The sequence below is a fragment of the Gouania willdenowi genome, chromosome 14 (genome assembly GCF_900634775.1).
Source record: "Gouania willdenowi chromosome 14, fGouWil2.1, whole genome shotgun sequence".
In the NCBI taxonomy this organism is placed as follows: Eukaryota; Metazoa; Chordata; class Actinopteri; order Blenniiformes; family Gobiesocidae; genus Gouania; species Gouania willdenowi.
The window spans coordinates 11,494,075-11,511,503 of record NC_041057.1 but is presented as its reverse complement, the minus strand read 5'-3'; the positions used below and the strand labels follow the sequence as shown (position 1 = coordinate 11,511,503).

The following is a 17,429-nucleotide window of genomic DNA, read 5'->3' as shown; positions in this document are numbered from 1 at the left end:
GGAGGCGATCCAGATCAATGTACTGATTCTGGATCAAATAATACCTATCTTTCATAATTTGCGAAATTTAAAAAAATAATATCTCGGTTTGTAGTTGACCGATCATTCTGAGATTTTGCTCAGTTATGTCAGGTTGGATTTTTAATTATCCCACAGAGTTTCATCTGGATCGAATCTGGATTGCTCATTTTATCGCGATTTTTCTAAAAATCTGTATTGTTATTAATGGGGATGGAAATGTCTTCCTAGCCTTTAAGGTGCGATAACAAGTCATTATGTGTTTGTGTATTTACTTGTAGACTACGGGTAAGATGGATGAGAACATGTTTGTGGCCGTCACCAGCACAAATGCAGCCAAGATCCTGAACCTGTATCCACGGAAGGGGCGGATCGCCGTGGGCTCCGATGCTGATCTGGTCATCTGGGACACAGACTCCGTTTCTACCATCACTGCCAAGACACACAACTCGGTTTGTGTGTTTTCTTTTTCACCCCTAGGTTTAGGTAGCACTCCTAGGTTAGCGACACTCCCGTCTTTTTACAAAAACCAGAAGGGTCCACCTTCTCTGTCTCCCAATGCTTTCCCAAGATTCAACTACTTTTGTTACAAACTGACTTCAACACGTTAGTTAATGGGACACAGAGGTGCAAACTTACCCAAGTCTCTGCTTATTAAAACATATTCAGGCCTCATAGAAACGACTTTAAATAAATCATGTTCCCTTGCTGCTTATAGGTAATCTGTTTTAATCAACTCATGGGGGTCAGAATAATGTGTTGACAAATAGGGTTATTTATGATGACGTGCACAAACGTGTGTAGGCCTATCGCGGTGATATTATTGGGTCAGAACAGATTCACTCCACGTTTCACATCTCACTTTGGAATGAAAAACATCTGGAACAGATTTTCATTGACATTTACATTTTTTGATACGTCAACTTTGATTTATAGGCAGAAAAGATAACAAATACAAGAAACGTGTTTGAAGTTGTGTGAAAAGCGTTCCTGTGGATGTGTGAGTGTGTAAGAAAAGCAGAGGAAGCACTTAAAGCGCAGGGCGAGGGAAGGTCAGTGCATTTTTGTGCGGTTTCCAGATAGCTCTCAGCTCCTCCGAGCGGAAATGAATCCTCTGTGGATGTTCAACAATCATTTAACTCAGCTCACGTTGTAAGGTTATACCTCATTACATCGGAAGAGTCTCAGAGCTGTAAAAGTGAGGGTAAAGAACTCATAGTTACATGCATTCACATGAAAAACCTACATTGGTTTTGGTCTGGGGTATCAAAAAGAACACAAAAGTAGAAGGTATCTTTGGCTAGAGCACATTACGTTTAATGGGTATTTTTCTAATTAATGAAGTTTCTAAATGTGATCCTGCAGTGCTGTACTCAATGTGCTTCCACTTAGAATTAAAAAGGGATCGTAATAAATCGCTGATGGTTTAATTGAAATGCGATTGGGAAACGTTAAGAGGCTTTCAAATTAATTCACTGATTTGATTAATTTGAATGTCAGAGAAAAGCTCGTATATACCTTAGCTGTAGTGCAGTTTTTTTCAACCTTGGGGTCGGGACCCCATTTGGGGACACCTGGAATTAAAAAGACTTGTGTAAAAATAGATAGATAGATAGATAGATAGATAGATAGATAGATAGATAGATAGACAATAAACGAACAAACACGTAAAAAACAGTCAAATTTTAAAAGGCACTTACACCACTGCTTCCAGATTTAAATAAAAATTGTATTTTGAAATTTTTTGAATTATTATTTTTCAAATACACATCACAATATCAAATAAGTGCATCCTATACTTAGTTTAGATAAAATGCAGTATAAGAATATCTGAGGTGGCGCACTTGTCACTTTGTGCACTAATAAATAAATAATAAACATGATCACAAACTAATTCTAGAAAAAAATAAGTCAAAATGTTTCTGGGGTCGTCGGACATTTGTGATGTCGAAATGGGGTCATGACCAAAAAAAGGTTGGGAACCTCTGCTGTAGAGCATTATATTATATTAAGAAAGTAAGGCTGTGGAATCTGCTCGTTTAGGGTTAACATACTGTTTATTGCACATGCATTATTATTAATGGGAAAAAGCTTTTTCTGCCTCACCTTTCAACAATCGTCTCCACCTGATTCTAATAATCATGCACTTCAACACATCTGTTGACATAGCAACACAATGAACACCCTGTTCATGCATCACTGGGCAAACACACACACAGAGCTTGAGCCCAGGAGGAGATTTAAACAATCATAGATGCAAATTTGGGACAGTTGAAGGTAAACATTACAAAAACACAGGTTTTTACCCTAAATTTAGTAATATTATTAAAAAAACCCCAATAACTTTAAAACAGAGTTATAGGATTATACATGTTCCCACGGTGCAGCTGTGCCCAGCTGTGGATGTGATTCTTGAAGTCTCCCACACATTTTTTTAATTCACGTATTTTGTGTTTTAATGTTTATACATCGGCATCGTTATCTTAATCAAACAGCTCCAGGAAATGTTGGTTTGAAATCCTGCTCAGGGTGTAAAAGTGTCAGAAAGAAAGCAACTTATGATCCTAGAAGTGAGAGAGAATTGTAATAAAAATTAGAAATTGCACATTTTTGCCTACATGACCTCACTTTTTATGTGAAAAAAGGTCATTTCTCTCCATTTTTCCAAGCCATTACCAGATTACGTGCTAATATCATTATTACATACCAAAATGCCACTGCTGCATTAGTTTGAAGTCGACCCCAACACACAAGACGGGTTGAAATTCCAAGAACGGAATGACATTACAGCAGACAGAGATGAAGGAAAAGATTGTCTAATTTCTAAACTAGGATCACTTGATGGTGATGAAACTTGGCCCTTTTTAATCCAATAAATCAGCTTTATTCACATCCTGAGGGATCGTGTTTACCACCTTTTTTTCACATTCTTCAACTTTGTCTGTTTTATTAGTAAACCCACATCTGGTCTGGCTTTTTTTTGTTTTATTAACATCCAAATGCATCGATGCAGACAAGGCTTTTGAGTTACACTGAGAAACATTGAGCTCAGCCATGAAATCATGTTTGGCATACAGTTCGGCCTCAGTTATGTCCTGTTCTGGCCTGGGTTTGGACGGCAGCTGAGAACAGGCTCCGTGTGCAGAGGAAATTAGGAACAATGGAATGAGGGGAGGAGACCAGCACAGATCACAACGTGGCACAAATCGATTGGCGTGATGGAAAGTGAACGAGTGAATAGGATGTAAAGTTTAAAGAGTGCAACAGAATACACAAATCAAGCAGGAATGCAGTAATGACTGAGGGGACAACACCGAAAGTAAACAACTGGAAAAAGCAGTGTAAATAAAGTGGACGGATGAGATTCAAATCAGAAGGAAGACACGCACACACACACACACACACACACACGCACACACACACACACACACACACACAAAAAGACTCTTAGCCATACAGGGAGAACAACTTTATATTTGCTTCTCTGTGCAAGTTTTATTAACTCATTTAGTGCCAGCCATTTTCAGACTTTCTACCCCCCTCAGTACCAGCCAATTTGGAGAATTTTGACTGATGTTTGAAGACCCACAGAACATTTTCTACTATGACAATCTGAAACCTAACACCAGATTCTGAAAGATTAAAGTCTCATTTGCATCAGAAAACAAAAATTATTTTGTAGCTTGTTTCGTTCTTCTGTAATCAGCAGTTGAGTAGAGCAAGTTTTACACAAATGCCAGTTTCAGAGCAAAAAGCAAACTTTTTCTAAAAATGTATTGAACATTGGTTTCCTTCAAAAAAAAAAAAAAAAAAAGACACAGACAAGGCTTTTGATGACAAAATTATTATTATTTTGCTATCTGGCTCACAATTGAATGTTTTGCTACTGTATTTTGTATCTGTAGTGTATCCTAGCAACTTCCGTGAAAAAACGCAATTCACGAGTTTTCTCGTCAATGGCACTGAGTGAGTTAATGTATTTGTGTCAAATACGGCCCTTTAGATCAACCAATTCGGCCCGCAGGAGAACATTAAAATGACAGAGAAAACATGAATTATTGTTTTAATTACCAAATAACCCAGTTGTAGATATCTCAAATTCACCAATGTAATGAAACTCTACAATATTTTTAGGGGCTTGCAGTTTTTCTTTGTTTATATCACATGAATGCAGTCATTTTTAATTGAAAATAGTGGAAAGAACTCTCAATTTTTCCATAAAACTTGCAATTTCTCACAAACAATTCCACACATTTCCTCTATAAATTACACAAAAATTGGTTCTAAATTTAGAATTTTCTAAGTAAAGATCCAGCAGGGACTGATATTAAAAACTACGGGACAATGATGTTAAAAATGTTCTTTTTTCCCCACCTAAAATCTGCGGCCCAATTGAGATCAAACTGGTCCATATTTGGCCCCTGAACTAAAATTAGTTTGACATCCCAGCTTTAGACCTTCCAATTTGGCCCGCTAGGAACAGAGAAAAAAAAGTCCCTCCAAATGCACAAATTCAATGAAACTCCACAATATTTGCATGGCTTACAGTTTTCATCATGCTTATATTACGTGATGGAATTCATTTTTTTATTTCAAATTGTTAAAAGAACTCAAATTTTGATCACCAAATCAAGGAAATTTAAAGTAAAGATCATGCAGGGACTGATACTGTATCTCACTAAACGCTTGGATATTGTCAGTGTCTTACATACTTCACATGTAAAGGGCAAACTAGGGCACAATAATGTTGAAATTCTTAATTTTCTAAACCTAAAATCTGCAGCCATTTGAGATCAAACTGGTCTGTATTTGAACCCTGAGTGAAAATGAGTTTGACACTCTTGTATTCATGTAAAAAAGAAGGCAGTGGCTATCCGTATGGTTACTGTATCAATATACCGATATTCTATCTGTACGCGGCGCCCCTATTTGGCCAGTTTAGGTCATGTGACTAAGACTAAACCTTACTCTAAACCTAACCGTAACCCTAAAAATTGTTGCGATATTGGGTTATAGCCTAACCCTACCCCTAAGTTACCCACGTACGTGTACTTCGGTTACCGTACCAATACCGTACGCCAACCGTACAAATAGACACTTTCTAAAAACAACGATGGCAAGAGATTGAACTAATACCATTAGGTTGAACTTATCTACGTTGATCAAAGCAAGACAGATATTAGAAAGAAGCTCTAATACTTCAGTAGTTTTCAACAGAAAAAAAGTTTTTACTGATCTTATCTTTTAAAAATGATGATTCATGTGTAACTGTATAATGGAATCTCTTCACATTCACCCTTGTAGATCTGCTTGAAGTCTGATTTTGTGTTTCAGGCTGCTGAATACAATGTGTTTGAGGGCATGGAGCTGCGAGGAGCTCCTACGGTGGTGATATGCCAGGGTAAGATTGTTCTGGAGGATGGAAAGCTGCACGTCACCTCTGGAGTCGGACGCTTCATTCCCTGTTCCTCCTTCCCCGACTTCGCCTACAAGCGCATCAAAGCCAGGAAGCAGGTGAGTGCTGACTGTAGCTGTAAATGTTTTTTTTTTGTAAACTATAATTAATTCCCATCACAGCATAGCATTGAAAAGTACTTAAGGGTTCTTATTTTTTTACAGGAAGAAGAATTTAACAGCCACAGGCTTCATTCCACAACCTAATTAGACACATTATACCTAAAATGAGAAGTAAAACAACCATTTAGTTATACAAGTCTAACAAGTTGGAGCAAGAAAAAAAATCAAAACATGATAATTGGTTTTAATGGGAGAAGAAGAAACCAAACAAATCCAAATGTTACAAAAACAAAAAAAAATCATATTAACTGAATAAAAGGATGAACAGATAAACAAGTATCATTGCTGAGGAGGAATTAAGCCAAAAAGAAAAGTCTTTTTTATTATGGCCAACTTGTCTGACTTTACCTTTAATGGACGCTGCTCTAAACATGTGGGTTGTTGTGATGCAAAATTGGCTCAAGAACAAGCTTTAGTGGGTTTTGTTGGGGTTTTTTTGTTTAAAATAAGATTGATGCACAATTTTACCACCAATCAACTAAGATTTTTAATGAGTTCTTTATCGAGTCAATTATTTAATAAGCAAGGCACTGATTTCCATCTGAAATGTGAAGAAGGAAACTTCTGCCCTTACCTCATTATCTGACGTATTTAGATCTTCAGACGAGCCGCCAACTGATGTGGCGGTTTTGGATGAATGAGACGGAGTCAAGCTTTAGGGTTGCTGGTCAGATGCGGACAGAATGTATTTTGTCAAAGGGTTTTGGGGAACAGACCGGTCAGTGTGTGTGCCTCAGTTAATCTGCTGTTGTTTAGTGCTCTCAGGTTTATGCATGTTGCTGATAGCGGTAGTCATAACTCGGGATGTCCCGATACAACTTTTTATATCCGATATGATACCAATATTGCATCCTTGCGTATCGTCCGAGACCGATATTAATCCGATATCAGCATGAATCATACGTTTACATTTTAAAAAAATTGTTTTTTTCATGAAAAAATAATATTTACTTATTTTGTAGTGTGGAATGTTAGAAAAGTGATCAAGTGATGTTATTCAAACAGAGAACAATAGTCAGCAACAGTAGGTATGAGAAAAACTGACCCATTTATTAATAACCATTTGGTTACATACATTTTAACCTTCAACATAATATTTACAGTATTCTACAATTGAATAAAATAAATAAAAAAAGATATATTGGTAAATCCGGAAATTTTAATCCGGTATTCGTTTTCAGGCTAATATCGGCCTGATGTCCGATATCAATATCAGATCGGGACACCTCGAGTCATAACCAGGGGTGTGAAAAAAAATCGATTTCACAATATATATAGATTTTTTGGGTGACAATTTTAAATTGATTTTTCGATTTAGAATAATAACTTTTTTTTTTTTGATAGTTAATCATTATTTTTCTTATTGTATTTTTCACATTTTCGTGGACATATTTTCTGCTGCACAGGCATTTTATTTTCATATGATCTGTTCAGATCAGTGTTTAAACTGACACAATCAGAGAAATTATTTTTTCTTCTTTTTGTGCATTATCAGTAACTCAGGGTGATTTATCCTTAATGTTCTCACTTACAGTTGTTACAATGCCGTCATTGTGTTGTCATGGTTACTTTGAGACGTCTACACAGTAGTTTCAGTGTAACAATGCATTATTTTTTTTCAGTGAAAATGTGCAGAAACACTAATAATAAATAATAAATAGGATGTTTTGAAGTAAACAGTTTTGACTCAGTTTGTCCTCTGAGTGATCAATATCTTCTGATGAACATATACAGCAACTTGATTTTTCATCTCTACGTTTAATTTTGATATTAACTGGGTAGAATATTGTGACGTCGTGATGTTATGGTATTGTGACCCAAGTATCGTGATACTGCAACATCCTTGCCAATAATTTTTAATGAATTAATTTTAATTAACAACATAGCGGGCGCCTCCTCAGGCAGAGGCCTTGGTGAATGCTATCAGTGTACGATGGTTTCTGCCCAGGAGACAGTTCTGTAATTACATATCAGTTGGTATAATAGGTGTCCACACGTTTTCAACCACTGCCTTACGGCGTGATCTTTCATAAATAGGTGAAAAATAAAAAGATCAAGTGTGATTTTAATGTTATTCCCGTCACTTTTCTCAAGCAGTTTGTTTTTCTTTTTATCTTTTAAACAGCTGAGTGTCAGCCTTATACATAAAACTGTATTCACGGTATTCTTTTGTTCCCTAAACCCTAAATGACCACATCTTTCCTCTCATGTTGCTGTAGAGAAGCTGTAAGAGTGTAACAGAGTGTAACTGTTTATCTTGGTAGCTATGCTCTCTCCATTCACAGATGTCTCTTTTTAACTTCAGCCAAAGCTTCCAACATTCTCTCACATCTTGCTTCAGACAACTGCCTGTCCCCTAACAACATAATGTTACTGGAAGACTTTAGAAAGGTTTTTCTTTCCCTTTAAAATCAGTTTTTATTCCAGGTTAGGGTTAGAGGTTATTCATCTATTCTTACACTGTGTCTGTTCAGTACTACAGGGTTTATTCTCCTGTCTTCTGTTGTGCCCCCTCAGCTGGCAGTTCTCCGGGCAGTGCCCAGGGGAATGTATGACGGTCCAGTGTCTGAGTTCTCCATGTCCCGTGGTGGAACCCCGTCAGCCTCAGCGCGCTCCTCTCCAACCAAACAGCCTGTCAGAAACCTCCACCAGTCTGGATTCACTCTGTCAGGTAATCCTGTTGCCCTCCGATAAGCACGTTTTCCACACATCCCCATAGTGCAGTAATTTATACCATATGAACAAATGTACATTCGTTGCGTTCTCCGTCATGTTTTTCGTCTTCACTGAACTCCTTCTTCTTCTTCTTTCTGTGAATCACGTCACAAACTTTTGATTTAGGCTTTTGTTTTCTTTTCCCCAGTGGTTAGTTTCCACAAGTCTGCACAGTAAGCTAAGAGGCAGCTCATTTTGTTTTTCTGGGCTTGTTTAAAGAGTGATTATTGTAATGTTTTTAGAGCATTATCTCTGTTTATTTAATTTAATTTTTTTTTTTTTTTACTATATTTTCAAGGGTTGTTAAGTTTGGATTTTTTCAGAACAAATGTACCCATTCTTAAAGCTGCTTGGGATGGTCACTTTCTATCAGATAAAGACAGTGTAGGCCTCAGAAGATCAATGTATCTAAGATCATTTACTCGAAATAAAGTTTTTTTTTCAATCTCCACTGTAAACACTTTCTTATTGACGTTGTCGGGAAAAGTTTTGAGCTTTGCATTAAGGGATGTGAAGTGCTTTTGTGTTTTTCCATCATTTTTTTTAATGCGATTTCTTGTGTTAACTTTCTGCGACAGACAAGGACAGTGATTTGTTGACACCATTTTTGTTCTAGTTTGTTCCTGGTATTTCCCGGGATATCACAATTAATTACAACCAGATTCTGGTCTTTCTGTGTAAGCCCCAAAGTACATTTCCGCTATTGTTTTGTGCAACATTCAGTCCGTGTTGGAAAGTCACTTTAGCAGAGATTTTAGTGGCAAATACAAGAAATCACAGTCAGAATGAAGTATAAAAACACTTCCGAGCATCTGTTTGGCGGACTCCACATCCCACAATGCAATGTGCAAAACATTTGCAACAATGTCAGTAAGAGAGTGTTTACAGTGTTTACTTAAACAAACTTTCAGGTGCAAATGTTTAACCTTTTGCATCTTTTTGCAAGCAAGTGATTGTCAATTTAATGATCTATGACAGGGGTGTCAAATGCATTTTAGTTCAGGGGCCAAATACGGACCAGTTTGATCTGAAGAAAAAAGAACATGTTTACATCTTTGCGCCCTATTTGTCAATATCAGTTCATATCACTCCAAAAAATATTAATTGTGTAACCAATTTTTGTGTAATTTAGAGGAAATTGTGCAATTGTTTGTGAGAAATTGCAAGATTTGTGGAAATATTGAAAGTTCTTTCCACGATTTACAATTAAAAATGACTGCATTCATGTGATCCAAACAAAGGAAAAATGCAAGCGCCAAAGATTGTTGTCAAGTTTCATTACATTGGTGAATTTGAGATAACTACAACTGGATTATTTGATAATTTACACAATAATTCATGTTTTCACTATCATTGTTACTTTCTCCTGCGGGCCAAATTGGATGATCTAAAGGGCCGGATTTGGCCCCGGGGCCTTGAGTTTGACACTACACTATGTCTTTATCTGTTTAAAAGAAATTACAGTTTCCAACAGCTTTAAATTAGGATGTACAATCAGTATTTTTATCTTAGAACTTTTCTTTCTCTTTTTCTTTAAAGCTATTTTAATTAACCATTTACAGTAAATTAATATATTAAAAGTAATTTTATATTATATGAGGTAAGACCTTACTCGCCCTCAGAATAAAAAGATAGTATATGAGCATACAGTATATGATTTTGCTGGTGTATTTATTTATTTATTTTTTTAACTAATATTCTGCTCCTATAATGCTTTTATATTTGTACATATTATTTGCTGATAGTTCAATATAAAAATAAACTGCTAAGATGAAATGTTAAACGGCGTGAAATTGTCCTGCTTTAAAACACATTCAAAATATGATCCCTGAAATAAATCTATTTTCAAGCCAGAGAGTGTTTTTATGGATTTAACAATAAAGCAGTAAAGCAAAGTAAACATAACATGAGTCTTGTTGGATGAGAGTTGTAGCTTTCTGTTATACTGTTTGGCATTTAGATACAGTCTGTAATAAAAAAATAAAATACGTATTTGTCATGTAATAGATCAGAGCAGCCCTGTTGGACATCTGCGTCTCTGTGGAGATGTGCTGACTGTGCAGAAATGTACTGTAAGTCAGAGATGAGTTATCTCAGCCTCACAAAACTAAACTTATAAATGGTTTATTTCAGAGCAAAAGAGTCATTTTAAAAGCATAATTCCAGTGGTAGATATGTCTTTACAAGCATTGCTCATTTAGTGATCTCCCCTGGAAGGAATTTCTACATCAGAGAACATGAAGCTACGGTGAAGTCAGTCAGTCTAACCGTGTCTCCTCAGGCTCTGGAATAGTTACACGTCTCAGTCCAAGCTTGTAGGTGTGTGACGGCATACTCTCCACACGAGGCTATTCACTTTTTTATTTTATTTTTTTTATTTTGGATTGTTTGTTTAGAGACTGACTGACATCACCCACTATCTACACACTGGTAATTAGTTGCAGCAGATGAACTGAAATGTCCTTCAAAAACGTTGTATTAGCGTCAACAATTCATGTTAAAATGAGTGTGATAAATGATAGTTTTAGGGGTTTGTTAATGACCTCTATTTATTTATTTAACACAAACTAATCAGTATTAACTAAGAGTGATTGGAAAAGCAACAGACAGGGATTCAAGTCCCAGTATTGTCTGTATAATGTCCACAGACACCTCATGTCGATCAATTTGCGACAAATCATGCAAAAAAAAAAAGAAGTAATAATGTGTTTATTACTTTTTTATTTTTCAATATATTTTGACTTTAACTGGATAAGAGTGAAATGTTTATGAACCCTGTTTTTTTTTTTTATGTTTTCAGTTGCACTGTTTAATCACGTAAAGCACATTGAATTGACTCGTGTATAAAAATTTGCCTTATGAATTCATTTATTTAGAACATGTGTCAAACTCAAGGCCCGGGGGCCAAACCCTGCCCATTCGAGCATCAAATTAGGCCTGCTCGAGTTAATAAAAAAAAACTCAAAACCTTTTGTAAATTACCAACTATTTCAGGTATATATATCTCAGCGCCTCTAAATACAAAAAAAAAATCCACAATATTTGCAGAGCTCAGTTTTCCTGTTGTTATATTGCACGTCAGCAGTCATTTTTTACATCAAATTCTTGAAAGCACATTTTCTTTAAATGATTCCATGAAATTTCCTTAAAACAGGGAAATTTAAGGGAAGATTTTGTGGCCCACTTAAGCTCAAACTTCTCCGTATTTGGCCCCAGAACTAAAATTAGTTATTCATAATAATAATGAGAATAATGACAATAATAATACAATTGCACATTAAAACAACAATAGCAAAAACAATGCATATGAATGAATAATGTGTTTTTTCCATAATGAATATGTCTTGGTAAGTGTATGCTGGTATGGTAATGTGTCTTACATACACTCCTTTCATCCGTCTCCATCCAGGTCCCCCCACCCCAGACGACCTTCCCGCCAGGCCTCCTGGACGTCGCATCGTCGTGCCCCCCGGCGGTCGCTCCAACATCACATCTCTGAGTTAAACCCCAGTAGAGATCAGTGGAGCCTTTACTGTCGGGTGGGAAGCTGGGACACGGGCCAGGTGGGGGGGCACGGGGGGGGGGGGGGGGGGGGGGGGGGTTGATTAGATTAATGGTAAAAGAAGCAAAACACTAAATCCTCATGCCTTACCTGTCACAATTCAACTATGCTGAGATGATGGAAGTATCTATTTTCCTGAGAAGGTGTCTAATAATAATCAGAAAGACAAGCTACTGTACAGGGATGAATCTGTTTCTACTTGGTGCTTTAAACTTAAAAAAATAAAAATCAAAAAAAAATGTGCTGGTAAAATGTCACCTGGTCACAATCACACCAAGAACTCAAACCAACTGTTATCTCAAAGAAAATGGATACTGCTTGTTTCAGAAAGATGTATTTGATACGTCGCTTTGTTTTTCAGTTTGGTTTCGGTTGCAAGAATGCTTTTAGATCAGTGATCAGATTATCCTGCGTAGATTAACACCGACTAAAGAATCCTTTTAACCTCAGCTTTTTTTTTTTTTAGTAGACTGCAAATCCACCACTAGAAACGCCTTTAGTCCATGTGTGTGCAGTGCTGTTTGTTAGCAGTAGGGGGTGGTGTACATATGCTAGAATAGATGTTTATGCAGCTTGTTTTGGACAGAAGGTCAATAACACATGTAAAGAAGAGGATCCCTCTGCCTTACCTCTAAATATCATCCCGGTGATAAACAGTTGTAGTTTTTGATGTTGCAAAAGAAAGACGAGCACATCATCCAAACATGTTGTGAAGACAAGATAAAAATAGAAAAATATCCCAAAGGATTGCATTAATTCATCATTTACCGCACTTTTAAAAATACTACCACATGTACATGTTCTTTTGTTTGTTTGTTTTTTGCAAATCACAAAAAATGTAATAATACTGAAAAAAAAAAAAAAAAAAACGCAACATCCATTGTATTTTCTAATGGCTGACTTAAAAGCTTCTGCAACTGAAATAGTAAAAACAATGAATTGAAATAATTTAAATGCAAAAAATCTGCTCTTGGAGTGAGAGTCGCTGTGTGGTTTTGCTTTTGTCCCATTCAGTGGGTGGGAGCGAGAGAAAGACATTATTATGTGGCAAACATGTTGGTTTGTTATTTATCTTAGTTTGACAACCTTTTGTTTCTCTCTTTGTGTCATTTTGAGTTTTTTTACTGTTGTATCAAACCATTGACGTGGCAGGTCTAAATTGAGGTGTGAGGTATGATTTGTTTCCTGAATAAACATGTGCTGCAACTGATTGACTTGCTTGTCCTAATTCACACATCACAGAATAAAAGTCAAAATATAGGTTATGTACGTTTCTGAATTTGCACATTCTGTTAATTAGCTCTGCTGCACATAATGGAGATCTTAATAGACAGATTGATATGCTAATAGATTGATACATAGATAGATAGCTTTGTTTTAGACTCGGGATCCATGGAAATAATACAAATAAACACAAAATCACATATAAACTAATAATAAAACTAATTTAGAGCTTATTCAATGTTAGGTGTTTCTATTTGATGCTATCTGCCATTATTAGCCATGAAATGTAATATTGGTCTAAATTGGTATTCGGTTTTTTTTTTTATACACATTGAAAAATTGTAATATTTTTTTTAAGAAAACATTAAAAACAAATATGTCACTTTTTCCATGACTAAAGCTTGCATGGATGATGTTTATTTGTGGAATACATCTGGTGGGAATCACATTAAAAGTAGCCGGCTTAGCCTGTTGTTTCCATGGTGATGTACATTATGTGACCTAAAATGAGGTGGAGGGGAATCTGTGTATGTATCGGTGTCTGTTAATAAAATATATTTCAGCAAAAAGCTAATAATAAACACCCCTAATTTTACTTTAATAATTAATGTTACATGTTTGGCACTCCAGATTTTTTATTTATTTCTTTTTTGACAGTATACTGACATCAGATTAGTCATGCTAGTAGTGGGTTTTGTTCCTATTGTGTAGGCCATCTTCAGCAATTTGCTTTGTCTTCTCGAGCGTGCACAGGCTTTTAATAGTGTGCTCTTCCCTCTAATCATGAATGTTTAATGTATCGTCTCTAAATTGATCATCGAGCGAATGATCAGTTTCATCTGTTCCACTGACCCAATGTCTATTCTGACAAGGACGAGGTTGTTTACACACTTGCCAAGAACAAAAAAAAGGATGAGTCTGTATTTGTATAATTTCTTGACTTCTTTCCCTCAAACTTGAATTTGTTTTGGCGAGAAGACAAAACAAAACTTACTATTTCTTCTACTCACTGGCTGAGATGTTCTGCCCTGCATCCATCAGCCTTAAATCTCCTCCCAGATGAGTCGTTAAAGTGGGAAAGTGCTGACTCGGCTCAGCACCGAGGAGAGAGAAAGCACTTTGACCTCCAAATGACCTGGTGATGGCGGTGATAGTGGTTCAGGATGAGGAAACAATAAAGCTAAATGAGGTTACATCGTAAAACTGCTAAATTAGACATGAAAAATCCAACAATTATGGAATATATGTGAAGGTAAAGACTGAGAAAATAATTGTGGTGGTGTTGATATTATATGGAAGCTTATTGCATTCACTTGGAGAAGAAAAAAAATCTGTTTTTTCTGAATAACTATTATTTTATCATTTTTTGGACTGTTTTTTTTTCTGACTTTTTTTTCTTCCGTATTTCAGAGGAATTTTTCTCTTTTTTTCAAACATTTTTTTAAATTATTTTTCCATCCCGCAAAGTCCTCAGGTGCCTGCTGCGTGAAGTCAATAGACTAATAGTAATGCCATCAACATATACAGTAGATAGAACTATCTCCCACTGTCTTGAACCAAGTACATTTTTTAAAAAAATCAAATTTAACAATGTTTGGCTCTTAATAAAAAAAAACAGATGCAAAAAATAGTCCAAAGAACAGGGGAAAAAATTGTTCGAAAAACAAAACAAAAAATTAGTCTGAAAAACAGAAGAAAAAAAAAATCCAAATTTTCCAAAAAACATGAAAAAAAAGCCTCAGAAACAAACTTAAAAAATAAAAAATATTCAGAATGTATTCATTTTTTTTTCTCTCGTGAATGCAATACACTTCATACAATACCTTTCCATACATAATGTGCTTGTTTTCATAAAATAATCACAGTTGATCGCCTGTAAAACACTGGCTGTCAAACTGCAATGCTTATTATACCCACTAGATGGCAACAGTGCAATTTTTCTAAGCATAATAAGCACAACAAAAAGACTGAAGGTGAAACTGCATTGGTTGAAGAAAGAAATTTATTATTTAAGGCACACCTTAATCATTTGCAACTCCATCACAGGTGGTTACAACGAACACAGTGACAACTCGAAGAAAACTCAATGTGAAGAAGAATGGGAATCATAGAACACATCCACTACATTTTCATTTTAATGCTACTAATTCATTGAAAGATGGCAAAAAATCTGAGTCAAATACTATTTGTTTTATGGTATTATTTAAACTGTGTCCAAGTGACGTTTACTCAATGTAAACAAAACCATTGACAAATATTAACATTTATGCAAACGTACCTCGATGAGAGTCCATCCATTTCACTACCTTGACCCACAATAATCATTTAAAGCTTATACAAGAAAACAAATGATCTGTAAAATGTACAATAATTAAGACAACAACACCAATAACAACAAACTTAATATTGTATTAATCTCTTTTAGAAAAGTGCAAACAGGAGAGAATTCCGAGTGAACGGCTTTTCAAACTAAGAGTTCACAGGTTTGGAATTAGACGAAAAGTCACGAACTAACTTTTTGAAAGCTATTGAATTATATAGTTGTATAAGAGGGAAGTGACAATGTGCCATGTCTGTGTAAGGCATTTCCTCTTTAAACCTCAGAGGTGAGCGTTTTGCAAGCTATGGTTAATAATCTCATGTCATGAATTAGCTTCACAGTGTTTTTTTTTTTTGTTTTTTTTTAAACTAGTGTAAACGCACAAGAATTTTGTCGCAGACAGAGATTTCAACTGAGCAATTATTTGCAAAGACAAATTGACGAACTGTCTGGTGGCATGAGCTAAATTGGTTTTCCTGAAGGAAGAAAACGGAGAGGAGATCGAAGATAAAACCAAAAATCTCATCTAGAAACAGCTTTAAATTCTTCTTCGTGTGTGTGTGTGTGTAAATTCTACACCTTATGACTAAGCATGTGCAAAGAAAGGTAATAGTGCAGAACATATAGTAACATCTACCAAGTACATTTCTCTGTGCTGCTTTAAACCTTTTCTTGATGACTTTTAGTGGGTGATTTTCACACTAAAGTTTGTCTGAAATTCAAATATTTTTTAAAGCATGTGTTTTTGTTGTTGTTTTTTTTTAAAGAAAAAAATCACTTATGAACATCATTTGACTTAAATTCCACCTAAACTTCATTATCATCATGACTCTCGAGCCATATTATTTATTTGCCTACATTTGCTACAGACTGAACACAGAAGTTGCACCGAATGCTACTCGCTATCGTTATTAGCTTCACTATCAAAGCTAAGCGTGACTACTACAATGGGATTTGCTGCTAAGATAATGAGAGCCAGTCATGCTGAAGACTACAGTTTAGCTCTGAGATCGTATCGGAGAGGATTCCATCATTGTTATCTTGTGTGACGCTGACAGTTTGAGAAGTTTTGTGTAATGCTCGTTCCTCACATAAATAGTGTGGGGAGTAGAAAAATCCACCATGTTGTTTTCGGTCGATGGAACTTTTGTATTCCTTTGCTCCGACTTTAAAGAGTAACTAAACCCCAAAACCACTTTTTACCTGCTGAATACAAATGTATTTGGGTATAAAGTAGTGCCACTGATTGATCTTGATCTCAACATTTTAGTCCAAGTATTTAAATTTGGCATATTTTGTTGTAAAATGTCAAAAGCAGGGTTTCCAAAATAAAAGCGATATTTCTAAATGTCGACAATGTATAATTGCGCTTTGAACGTGTTTCCATTGAATGCTTCATAACTCCCGTGAAATCTCATCCCGCGAGACTTTGCTGCAGAAAGACGGACGCTCCAAACCTCCTTATAACACTCTGTATTGTTTTGTTGTTTCACGTCTAATGCAGCAGTAATAATTTTAAAGTATAATGCTAAGAAATATTTCCTCTTCTGTCCACATGTACCGCGCCACGTTTTCTCGGATAGGAGTGGTCATGTGACCAGTAGGAGTGTGAAGATATTTCAATTATGGCGATATATCGCAATATTTTTTTGCACAATCGATTATCAATATGCTCGCGCTATCGATTTTTTTTTTTTTAAACCTTTTCTGCTTTTTCACTAAAATGTGCAGGTACGTCATCACAGAAATGCTGTCACTGTTTGTTGAAGGAACCAATATATTGTTTACTGGAATATTGCACTATAATGGTGTCACTGGTAAGAAAGACCCTATTTTGTTGTTTACAGAAAACACTATTGGAGATATTTATTTGTTTACATTGGTATGTTGAGACTTATTTACAGAAATGTTGCACTAAAATAGTGTCACTGTTCATAGGACACTTTTTTCCAATGTATTGTCTTTCAGAGATTTAAAATAATTTTTTTTCACTTAATCTTTTTTTTTTTCTTG

General features: G+C 35.7%; 1 protein-coding gene across 2 annotated transcripts in view; it reads left to right on the top strand.

The window, feature by feature from the left end:
- Window positions 1-12,101, top strand: part of dpysl3 (dihydropyrimidinase like 3) — a 39,237-nt gene extending 27,136 nt beyond the window's left edge. For both annotated transcript variants that reach the window (XM_028466051.1, XM_028466050.1), the window contains exons 11-14: window positions 300-470; window positions 5,353-5,532; window positions 8,113-8,266; window positions 11,720-12,101. In XM_028466051.1, coding sequence (XP_028321852.1) covers window positions 300-470; window positions 5,353-5,532; window positions 8,113-8,266; window positions 11,720-11,814 — 600 coding nt within the window. In that variant the 3' untranslated portion in view covers window positions 11,815-12,101. The remainder of the gene's footprint in view (window positions 1-299; window positions 471-5,352; window positions 5,533-8,112; window positions 8,267-11,719) is intronic.
- The last annotated feature ends 5,328 nt before the right edge of the window (window positions 12,102-17,429 follow it).